Raw genomic sequence first — 13,057 nt, forward strand, 5'->3', positions numbered from 1 at the left:
ACTGGAGCACAGACACACAGTGTGTGGTGTGTTGAATGCTAGGGAAACAGGACAGGAAGACCTGTGAGCATGTCCCCACAGCTGGCACCCCTGGGACAAAGAAAAGCGAGTGCCCTTTGAAAATCTTAAAGGAACAGGGGCCTCACAGCTGGATGGAAGTGCCCCAGTGCAATCAGCCCAGTAACTGGATTTCCCAGGGAACTCCAGGTGCCCCAACCCTCTGGGCAGCAGTGCAGCTCAGAGGTCCCTCACGATGATAAACAGCCTCTGGCCCATTCCCCCTCTGGCACATAGAGGCAGTGGTCACACCCACAGCAACCGGGAAGAGCTTCATCCACAGCGGCCCAGCAAGAATCAGATACCCCATCTGCAAGCAGGTGCCCAGCACAAGCCACTAGGGGTCACTGTTCACCCAGAAGAGGAAGGCCACAAACCAGCAAGAAGGGATGTTCTCCCAGCCATCACATGCATCAGCTCCGCACAACTACCTCTATCACCATGAAAAGGCAGAAGAATTTGATCCAGACCAGACTAACAGAGACAACCCCTGAGAAGGAGTAAACCTAACCAATCTTCCTGAAAAAGAATTCAAAATAAAGATCATAACCATGCAGATGGTTCTTCAGAGAAATATGCAAGAGCTAAGGGATAAAGTCCAGAGGGAGATTACAGAAATGTAACAATCTCTGGAAGGACTTAAGAGCAGATGAGGTGCAAGAGTTTGTTAATGGAATAGAAATCAGAGAAAAGGAATGCAGATAAGCTAACACAAAGAGAGATGAAAGGATCTCCAGGAATGAAAAAATATTAAGAGAACTGTGTGACCAATCCAAATGGAACAATATTTGCATTACAGGGGAACCAGAAGAAGAAGAAGAGAGAAAAAGGGATGAAAAGCGTCTTTGAAGAAATAATTGCTGCAAACTTCCCCAAACTGGGGGAGGAAATAGTTGCTCAGATTACAAAGCATGCAGAACTCCCAACAGAAGAGACCCAAAGAGGACAACATAATAATTCAAATGGCAAAGAGAAAGGACAAGGACAGAGTTTTAAAGGCACCTAGAGAGAAGAAAAAGGTCACCTACAAAGGAAAACCCAACAGGCTATCATCAGACTTCTCAACAGAAACCTTACAGTCCAGGAGAGAATGGTATATATTTAATGCAATGAAAGAAAAGTGCCTTGAACCAAGGATACTGTATCCAGCACGATTATCATTTAAATATGAAGGAGGGATTAAATAATTCCCAGACAAGCAAAAGTTGTGGGAATTTGCCTCCAAGAAACCACCTCTGCAGGGTATTTTAGAGGGACTGCTCTAGATGGAAGCACTCCTAAGGCTAGATGTCACCAGAGAATATCACTGCTCTAGATGTCACCAGAGAAAATAAAATCACAGCAAAGAAAGCAGACCAACCAAATACTAATTAAAAGCAAAAAATAAAATCAACTACCCACAAAAGCAGTTAAAGGAAACACAAAAGAGCACAGAATAAAACAACCAACATATAAAGAATGGAGGAGGAGGAATAAGAAAGGAGAGAAATAAAGTCACCAGACAGTGCTTATAATAGCTCAATAAGCGAGTTAAGTTAGACAGTAAGACTAAAGAATCTTACCTTGAAACTTTGGTAACCACAAATGCAAAGCCAGCAATGGCAATCCCTAAATGTAAATGGACTGAAGGCACCAATCAAAAGACACAGAGTAATAGAATGGATAAAAAAGCGAGACCCATCTATATGCTGCTTACAAGAGACTCACCTCAAACCCAAAGACATGCACAGACTAAATGTCAAGGGATGGAAAAAGATATTTCATGCAAACAACAGGGAGAAAAAAGCAGGTTTTGCAGTACTAGTATCAGACAAAATAGACTTCAAAACAAGGAAAGTAACAAGAGATAAAGAAAGATATTACATAATTATAAAGAGCTCAGTCCAACAAGAGGATATTACCATTATAAATATATATGCACCCAACACAGGAGCACCAACATATGTGAAACAAATACTAACAGAACTAAAGGAGGAAATAGAATGCAATGCATTCATTTCAGGAGACTTCAACACGCCACTCACTGCAAAGGGTAGATCCACTGGACAGAAAATAAGAAATGACACAGAGGCACTGAACAACACACTAGAACAGATGGACCTAATAGACATCTGTAGAACTCTACATCCAAAAGCAACAGGATATACATTCTTCTCAAGTGCACATGGAACATTCTCCAGAATAGACCACATACTAGGCCACAAAAAGAGCCTCAGTAAATTCCAAAAGACTGAAATTCTACCAACCAACTTTTCAGACCACAAAGGTATAAAACTAGAAATAAATTGTACAAAGAAAACAAAAAGGCTCACAAACACATGGAGGCTTAACAACATGCTCCTAAATAATCAATGGGTCAATGAACAAATTAAAATAGAGATCAAGCAATATATGGAAACAAATGACAACAACAACACAAAGCCCCAACTTCCGTGGGATGCAGCGAAAGCAGTCTTAAGAGGAAAGTATATAGCAATCCAGGCATACTTAAAGAAGGAAGAACAATCCCAAATGAATAGTCTAACGTCACAATTATCAAAATTGGACAAAGAAGAGCAAATGAGGCCTAAAGTCAGCAGAAGGAGGGACATAATAAAGATCAGAGAAGAAATAAATAAAATTGAGAAGAATAAAAAAATAGAAAAAATCAATGAAACCAAGAGCTGGGTCTTTGAGAAAGTAAGTAAAATAGATAAGCCTCTGGCCAAAGTTATTAAGAGAAAAAGAATCAACACACATCAACAGAATCAGAAATGAGAAAGGAAAAATCATGACGGACTTCACAGAAATAGAAAGAATTATTAGAGAATACTATGAAAACCTATATGCTAACAAGCAGGAAAACCTAGAAGAAATGGACAAGTTCATAGAAAAACACAACCTTCCAAGACTGACCAAGGAAGAAACACAAATTTTAAACAAACCAATTGCGAGCAAAGAAATTGAAGCAGTAATAAAAAAACTACATAAGAACAAAACCCCTGGGCCAGATGGATTTGCCTCGGAATTTTATCAGACATACGGAGAAGACAAAATACCCTTTCTCCTTAAAGTTTTCCAAAAAAATAGGAGGGAATACTCCCAAACTCATTCTATGAAGCCAACATCACCCTAATACCAAAAACAGGCAAAGACCCCACCAAAAAAGAAAATTATAGGCCAATATCCCTGATGAACATGGATGCAAAAATACTCAACAAAATATTAGCAAACCGAATTCAAAAATATATCAAAAGGATCATACACCATGACCAAGTGGGATTCATCCCAGGGATGCAAGGATGGTACAACATTCAAAAATCCATCAACATCATCCACCACATCAACAAAAGGAAAGACAAAAACCACATGATCCTCTCCATAGATGCTGAAAAAGCATTTGACAAAATTCAACATCCATTCATGATAAAAACTCTCAGCAAAATGGGAGTAGAGGGTAAGTACCTTAACCTAATAAAGGCCATATATGATAAACCCACAGCCAACATTATACTGAAGAGAGAGAAGCTGAAAGCTTTTCCTCTGAGATCTGGAACGAGACAGGGATGCCCACTCTCCCCACTGTTATTTAACATAGTACTGGAGGTCCTAGCCACGGCAATCGGACAAAACAAAGAAATACAAGGAATCCAGATTGGTAAAGAAGAAGTTAAACTGTCACTATTTGCAGATGACATGATATTGTACATAAAAAAAACCCTAAAGACTCCACTCCAAAACTACTAGAACTGATATCGGAATACAGCAAAGTTGCAGGATACAAAATTAACACACAGAAATCTGTGGCTTTCCTATACACTAACAATGAACCAATAGAGAAATCAGGAAAACAATTCCATTCACAATTGCATCAAAAAGAATAAAATATGTAGGAATAAACCTAACCAAAGAAGTGAAAGACTTATAACCTGGAAACTATAAGACACTCTTAAGAGAAATTAAAGAGGACACTAACAAGTGGAAACTCATCCCATGCTCTTGGCTAGCAAGAATTAATATCATCAAAATGGCCATCCCGCCCAAAGCAATATACAGATTTGATGCAATCCCTAACAAATTACCAACAGCATTCTTCAATGAACTTTAACAAATAGTTCAAAAGTTCATATGGAAATACCAAAGACCTTGAATAGCCAAAGCAATCCTGAGAAGGAAGAATAAAGTGAACCCAGGAATGGACTAACCCAAGAATGGACTAACAGTTACCAAAGGAAAAGGAACTGGGGATAATGGGAGGGAAGGGAGGGATAAGGGTGGGGAAAAAGAAAGGGGGTATTACGATTAGCATGTTTAATGTCGGGGGGGGGAGGCATGGGGAGGGCTGTTACACCCAGAGAAGACAAGTAGTGATTTTACAACATCTTACTACGCTGATGGACAGTTACTGTAATGGGGCTTGTTGGGGGGACTTGGTGAAAGGGGACCCTAGTAATCATAATCCCTAGTAAACATAGTGTTCTTCATGTTATGATTAATGATAACAAAGAAAAGTAATTGTGCTAGTATTTGCTTTCCTCAAAATCATTTCATAAATATATTTTCATGATGACAGAGGTGGCATTAGATTGTTTTCACAATACCCTATTTGCTTAATTCTAGTTTTGGTAGTGTTTTCTTTTTCTTTAAAATTACTGATTCAGTAATGAACCTTAAAATTAATGAATTTGATATATTAAGGGAATATACTTAAGTAGTAATTGCTAGAGGGATGATGTGGAGTTTTGTGAAGACAGTTGAATTGTGGAAGGATAGCTCTGGCTCTGTCTTGCTCACTTCTTTCGTGTACCTAGTTGTACCAAAATAAATTGGAGAAAAAGTTGGATAGTGAAGGAAAAAACTTTAGCAATTGCTTGGGAGAGACAAGGAAAAAGGATCGGGAATATACTTTATTCATTCATCCTTGGTCTGGAACTGTACAGATTGGTAGATTACTAGAAAACAGAACGTAAAACCAGTTTTACACAGATGAAGAGTTAGGCTGAAAATATTATTTCTAGGTGTATCTTTATTTTTTTTTACTTATTCTATCATATACATTTGAACTAGAATCCCTAAATTCACTTGTATCCTTTAAGAGGCTTATGTCTGTGTGTGTTTGGAGAAAGAATAATGGGTAGAATATTTGGAGAAAGAAAGAGAGGAAAGACATTTGTTTTGAGTAGTAGTAGAATATCAGTTGTATCCAGGATTGAATGTTATGTTCCAGAATTCCTGAGCCATAAGTTCTCAGCAGCTGGTATGGTCTTAGGTGCATTGGTCCATTGTAAGTTACCATGTGCCTAAGGGTTTTGTCTATTAGAAATTGTCATTGCTTCTGGACTATTAATTGGCCCATAGATTTTTCCCCTATTTTCTACAGTTCTTGTGATAAAAATAGAATACCTCATTCATATTTAAAAAATATGGTCTTAAGGTGTTGGTATTTCGGTGACTCAGCTGTCTTTATTACTGGCTCTTTTGACAGTTACTTGCCTCTAAAAATGATCTCAATTATGTTTCTCATTCAAGATGGGCAGATTGAAACACATATAAATTTTTAGAAAAATGTAGTTGTCCCATGTATAGAATTCATAAATATGCCTGATTTCAACTTGCACATTTAAAATTTAATTTAAAGTTCCATCTCTTATGCTTCAAAATTATCTCTAAAAGAAAAACCTATTCTATTTCAGTAACAGTGTTATGAGAGAAATATTGGTAGTTTTATTTGTATTTTTAGCTCCACCTAGTGGCGCAGTTAAAGAGTGCTAATAAGTATCAGGTGTAGTCTTACTTCAATATATATGAACTAAGGCCTTTATGTTCTACAAAACCAGGTAAAATGTTGGCATAGGGCTGATAGCATTGCCAGAAGTGCAGTGGAACTCTTATACATTGTTAGTGCATTTTGGAAAGCAATTTGGAAGTATATATTGATCTTTGAAAATGTTAAGCAAAGAATTTAGAGAAAAGAAATCCGGAATACAGTAAAAGCAATATGCATAAATATGTTAATTATGGCATCATTTATAATGGTTTAAAACACCTAACCATCTAAAATAATTAAGTGCTCATGACCAAACCACTTAAAATCTTACTCTACCATTTAAATGATGGCTATAAAGAAAGTAATAATGGGGAAAAATGCTTATGAGGTATTGAATAAAATAAAGACAAATCACACTTAAAGTGAATTGAACTAATGCTTTTAGTGGCTATATTAGTATGGTAGATTGGTTGTGATGGTTTACATTATTTTGATAATGGACATGCATAAGTTCATTTAGTATTAAAAATAATAAAAGAAACAGTGGAATAAATCTACAGTGCTTTGAGTTGCTACTTGATTTTTAGGGTTCATGTTTACATTTCAAGTGAAGTGCATGACTATAAAGCAGTTTGGGGTCAGTCAGTTGGCAACTACCAAGACCATGATGCACCCATGGCATGATTTCTAAACATCATAACATCTATATTTTCTGTGCTTTGTGCTTACTGGTTGCACAGATAAGAAACAGTCATCTGAAAATAGAGGTGGAACCAGAGAGAATGTTAGTTGTTTCTAGATGAATAATAATTCTGTTTGAAGATTGCTTTCAGCCTCCAAATGAACCAAGAATTGTCCTCCAGGCCGCCAACAGAGTAAGCCTCAGTTGAGGCTCACATGAGGTCTTACTGAAACTTTTCTTGTGCTTCATTTACATTAAATTTCAGCAAAATGACAACATAACTATAAATGTTAAAATTCTATGTGAATTTCATACATGCATAAAAAGTGGCAGTATTTCCAAAGTATAAATGGGCTTTTCTTTGTTTTATCATTTCCTTTAATTTTTCCTGAATATTTCACTTAGTATCAACAGCATGGTTGGTAGTTTTTAAATAAGAATTGACAATTGGAATATCTTATAGGACATTTCAAACTGAAAGTATTCACACAAAAATATCACATTTGATTTCAGAAAAGATAGGTTAGGAGAGAAGTCTCAGAAGTCTTATACTCAGTGACACCACCCTTCTTATTTACAGTAATAAGATATTTTCAAAGAAATGGGGGTTATTATAGCCTATCACAAATCTTAGTTTTAATTTTTATTGAAAAATATTCTGAGTTTCTTAAATGACAAAACTAATTCAGCAAACAAAATTGAAGCTGTGCTTACTGGATAAAAGTGGATAAGCATTAATGTGTTTAACATTTGTATCATGAGTTTCCTTCAAATAATATACAAGGCATTCGAATTAGTTAAATCCTCAGTACAAGCCTATCATTTATTAGGTCCTTTGAATTAAATGTTCTTAATAAATGGATTTTTGAAATTTTAAAATAGAAAAAGATTTAAAAGAAAAATTTGAAGTTATTTGAATCCTTACAGATATATAAATTTAATTCCATATGAATTGGTTATTTTATATGTTACAACATTCACCCATATTATCGAGTCCCCTCTTATATGTCATTTTTTAAAGTGTCCTTTAAAAAAACACAATTTAGCATGGAAACACATGCAAATAAAAAACTACCACATAATATGATCGGACATAATAACAGATTTATAAAGTGAAGCAGAAATACAAAGGGATGGAGTAATTCACTCTATAGGGGAAGAAGAGTAGGGCAAAGAAGTCTTCTCAGAGAAGGTGACAGAGACTGGATTCTGAAGGAAAAGCACAAGTTTACCAGAAGACAAGGGAAGGGAAAGGTGTTTTCAGCAGAGGGAACATGGGCAAAGGCATGTAGATATTAAAAGAGTAGAAAAGTTATTTTACAAATACACACTATTTTTAATTTGGCAGTTATAGAGAAACAAATAGAATTTAAAATGTCTTTAATCCCACCACTCAGAAGTCACCACAGTTAACAATTTAATACCTTTCCCTTAGAAGAAGCATTGTGTCTAATCTAAGTTCTCTTTCAACCTTCATTATGAAATGCCCTCTTTAAACCTTTGTAACACTTTAGTACTGGGGAAGAGTTTAATAATTTTCAGATTCACCCTACCGAAGTCCTATTTGTAATTCCCCACACACATTTTATCATTTTGCATGCCTTTGCCCATGTTCCCTCTGCTGAAAATATCTCTCCCTTCCCTTGTCTTCTGGTAAACTTGTGCTTTTCCTTCAGAATCCAGTCTCTGTCACCTTCTCTGAGAAGACTTCTTTGCCCTACTCTTCTTCCCCTATAGAGTGAATTACTCCATCCCTTTGTATTTCTGCTTCACTTTATAAATTTGTTATTATGTCCAATCATATTATGTGGTAGTTTTTTATCTGCATGTGTTTCCATGCTAAATTGTGTGTTTTTTTTTTTAAAGGACACTTTAAAAAATGACATATAAGAGGGGACTCGATAATATGGGTGAATGTTGTAACCACAATGTTGCTCATGTGACACCTTCATAAGATTGTATATCAATGACAATTTAGTTAAAAAAATACATAAAAATTAAACATTTGTTGAGGTAGATTTCTGTAGAGAACAATGACATTTGGCTTAAGTCCTCAAATATCTTGAAACCTAATTGAATATTTATTTACAAATACTCTTTATTTCCTATTTTTGAAAAACTTTGTATCATGGAAATTTTCAAACATACACAAAAATATTAGTGAAATTATTAAGAATTAGTACAATGAAGTCCCCAAATACTCATTTGGATATTTGGGTAACTTCAACAGTTACCAGTATCTTGCTAATATTTCATCTGTTTCCCGACTCCACATGCAGCTTTTTAGGGGAGCAGAATATGGGGCAGAGTATCTGGAATATTTTAAAGCAAATCCCAGCATAGAATCATTTCACTCTAAACACAGATAAGAAATAAGGGCTCTTTTACTTTAACATAGTCATAATTCCATTGTGTTAACTAACAAAATTATAATAAATGTTTAAGATTACCTAATACTCAGTCCCTACTTAAATTTCCCTTTGTACCTAAAAAATGTCTTCTTGGTTTATTTAGACTGGGGCCCAAACATGGTCTAGACATTGCATTTGGTTGTCTTTTAAGCCTTTTGCTCTCCCCTGCCCTTTCTTGTATTATTGTGGACTGGGTCATTGGCTTTGTAGGAATTCTCACCTTTGGATTTGGCTGATTCCAACCTCATGGTGTCATTTAATGCATTCCTCTTTACTTTATATTTCCTGTAAACTGGTAATTAGATCTAGGGGCATGATTATATTAAAAAATTTTTTCCTTTTAAAAATTATTGTGAGGAATTTTCATAAGGGTTACTGTGTTACAATTCCTTTCGCATCACATCAAAATATATATAATGTCTAGTTGTCCCACTTTGAAGTGATATTTGATGAGTGGGTTCAGGTATTCTCATTCATTAACAAGTTCTCCATCAACTTCTTCCCATTGTCATTGACTTTATTATGTATTTTTTCACATTAAAGAAAATTTATAGTCAGCTATATGTAATTGTAAGCCTGTGAGTTGTCCAGAACTGATTGTGATGGCTATCTAACCACTAATTTCTAAGTACATAGAGTGTCCTAACTTTCTAATGGAAACTTTATAGTTTTTGTTTGCTCAGTGCATTCACTTACACTCTTAATCACTTAATGCTCTGATCTGTGTGGAATATGGTATCAGATGAGGTTCCATTTTTATTTTCTTCCAGATGGTTGGCCACTTGTGCCTGTGTTGTTTTTCCCATTAAATTAATTAGTACTTTTGTCCTGCATTAAAAACTTACAAACTTCATTCTGTTTCTGTTTTACTAATTGCTGGTTCCTACACCAATACCATATTTATTTTATTAGAGTGACATTATGGTATGTCTAATAAGGCTAGATTCTCCTTACACATTTTCTTTTTCATTCTTTTTACCTAATGGATTTAGTAGCCATTGATGATAATTGCCTTGATTTATTATTTTAATAGAGGTTATTACCTTTGCTTTTAAGAACTTGATTATATACATTTTAGCAATATAAGTTATATATGATTCCTACAGTACATCTCTTTGATTTTTAAATGTACATCCTTTAAAATAGCCTGAGTGGTCATTTAATGATTCACTTTAAACCACAATAATTATTGCTCCTGTAGTTTGTAGATTTTTTTAAATAAATGAGCTTTCTTTTTGCCTCCCCCCCCAAACCACCACAGATTGAAGAAGAGCTATTGACATTTCAGAATGAATGCAGGGAACGAATACGAAGCCTGCTGGAGCGTCGAGCAAGACAAATGAAAGCTTTTAATTCTGAAAGTGAGAGACTAGGTTTTAGTAACCTTGCCCCTGAGGCATTCAGCCACAGCTCCTCCAGAGCTTCTGATTTGCCTCACAATCCTGCTGGGGATCCAGGACCTCACTTGGGTCATCCCATAGGTGGCCTACCACAAGTCTGCGGCCATCCACTGCAAGGTGGGCCCCCAGTCATGGAGGTCACCCTTCCGAGCCAATGCAATGGGTACCCCGAGGTAGCAGTATGGGAGTTGGCATTAGCCCTCAGGCTCTGAGGCGGACAGCTTCCGGGGGACGGATGGAACAGGGCATGAGCCGAAGCACGAGTGTCACTTCACAAATATCAAGTGGGTCACACATGTCTTACACATAACTTAATAACTGAGAATGGCAATTCCACTGAGCTGTCCGCCACAAGAAACCACCTACAGACATCATCCCAGTAGCCTCCTCACTTGGGTCCCACCATGTGGAAGCTGAGTGCATATGGTATATTTTATTCATTTTTGTAAAGCGTTTGTTTTGTGTTTACTAGTTGGGATGTCATAGTATTTAGCTGGTATTTTTTGTTTTTGGTATGTTTGGTATTTTTTGTTTTTAACTTTTGGGGAAATCTTATGAAAAGGGGAATTGGTGTGTATGTGTATTTTATCAAATACACATATACACACATATAATGCACGTAGTAAAAAGAAACTGGTTAGATAGGGTATTTTCTGAAAACTGCAAAAACAGAATTCAGCAGTGGCTTGAGTCATCGTTATCTTTGGGCAACTCTATCCTAAGAAATTTGTGAAAAGATCTAAAGCCTTTCTCTGTATACCCCACCCAGGTTCTTATGAGCCACTCACAGCAGGCAGCATATGCTAAAACAAGTTATTATGGAAACATCCGTATCCCCTCACCAATGTATTTTGTTTATTAAATAAATGTATTTTGTCTGACTTTTGTTTATTAAATTGGCCTCATTTGAAGTAGAAAAAAAAGTGGAAATTCATGAACACTAAAGGGTTGCATTGACTTTTTCAGAGAGTAGAAGACAACCTAATTCTTTTTCTCAATGCTGCAAGTTTGTCAGTGATTTTTTTTTGGTCCATTCAATTGTGCCTTCTTTGAGGCATGGTGAGATGGAAGTGCTTCGGGGGTCACAAGTTTTGTGGGAATTGCTTCACAGCACTGATCTGGGTCCTCATCTTCAGCCCCATCAATACTAGCTGTGAGACCTTAACCACAGCTTCTCTGACCATGATTCAAAAGAAATAGGAAAACAGGTGGTTTCTGGCTGGAACAAATGAACCAGTGTGAGACTCATCAGCCATATTATGGTTCTCAGAGTGTGTGTGTCTGTGTGTGGGGAGTGTACAGTGGGCAGCCCAGGCCCAGCCTGAGAGCCTCAGAGATGCCCATCTTCCAGGCCCTTCCCAACTTTGCAATGGAATTAATAACTGGGACGTGTGGCTTTGTAAGAAGTGGAGAATAGATTCGGATCAGAAAGGAGATGCCATTTCATCATAGAGGTCTTTAATAGACTTGGAGAACAGGATCTAGCTGCTTTGACTGTTTCATTATATTCTAACAGACCAAATTAAGGTCTATTCACAGTCTCAGTCTTTTCATAGGGAACAACTCATGAAATAACTTTCCCAAGGTCATGAGTCAGATGAAGTAGAGACTAGAAGTCACATCTCCGAACTACCTCAGTGCTCTATTCACCACCCAAGTTACTCATTGCCCTCTGGAAAATATCTCTACATAGGTACTATTGATAATCAGGGAATTTTGAGCTTGCTGGCAAATTATTAGCCTGGAGCAGGAGGCCAGGTTGTTGATTAAACAGAGCCGCTGCTGGTTAATGCTGGGCACAGAGGCTAGATCTACAGGAGCAGCACCTAGAGGATGGAGGGCGGACAGCAGGGCTCTGCCAGCTCCACAGGCGGGTGAGCATGGCTCTGCACACAGCTTCAGAGGACAGACAGAACATTTCTTTCTTTCTAGACATTAAAAAAATAATGACATTCCATCTTTGCAGGGAAACTGTAATTTATATATTATTCAGAGGCAAACAAGTTGGAGAGAGATTTTTGTTCAGCCACACTAGTGACAAACACTAGGGCAAGGTGTTCTCTGTTTACGTAGGATGGCTGAAAGGCTAGAGATGTTTATTTTTGATGCATTGGTGTCTTTTATTGTTTGTTTTCATGAAATTCCACTTTTCCTTCAAACTTTTAGCTCTTCCTGGACACTTTAGTGCATGATTATTGGCTATTTTAAAAACATCCTCTGGTCACTTTAGCAGAGTTATTTTAATTAAAACCTTTATGTCATCACCCAACCCCCAGGATCTGGATCAGGTCTGTGATCTGATCTTCAAGCCCATAAACCAATCAGACAATTTTAAACCCACTGAGCTCAATAGCACTATTTCAGTTCACTGGCTCTCAGATAAGAAGAGACCTTACATCGAATCTAGGCCACCTTATTTCCCCACACATGTCCTTTTCGCTTTCTTATGCAAGAAATAATTATTTGCAGTTATTTAAAGTAGAGCTTTGACAAAGAAGAATTTCACTAGATATTTTTAAATGACAAAATTCCAGTATTTTACAACTATTTCTCCCAATCTCAATGTGAGAGCAATTTTTAAAATGACTTTATGGTGTTCTTCCAAAATATTCAGCTTTATTCTATAATGTTCAGCTTTCTGCACTGCCATACATGTCAGTCGATGTGTTTAGAGAGGAAACAAGAAGCATTGGTTAATTCAGGAAGTTAAGGACCAATAAGGTAGCTTATGTTACAATGTTTCTTGTTTAAAAAAAAAAGG

General features: G+C 36.7%; 1 protein-coding gene across 1 annotated transcript in view; it reads left to right on the forward strand.

Moving 5' to 3' along the window:
• Positions 1 to 11,132, forward strand: part of LOC140850308 (serine/threonine-protein kinase TAO1-like) — a 62,780-nt gene extending 51,648 nt beyond the window's left edge. The window contains 2 exon segments of the mRNA XM_073240049.1: positions 10,158 to 10,418; positions 10,421 to 11,132. Of these exon segments, the coding sequence (XP_073096150.1) occupies positions 10,158 to 10,418; positions 10,421 to 10,606 (447 nt within the window). The 3' untranslated portion in view covers positions 10,607 to 11,132.
• Positions 11,133 to 13,057: the final 1,925 nt, after the last annotated feature.

Source organism: Manis javanica, chromosome 7 (assembly GCF_040802235.1).
Source record: "Manis javanica isolate MJ-LG chromosome 7, MJ_LKY, whole genome shotgun sequence".
NCBI classification, from domain to species: Eukaryota; Metazoa; Chordata; class Mammalia; order Pholidota; family Manidae; genus Manis; species Manis javanica.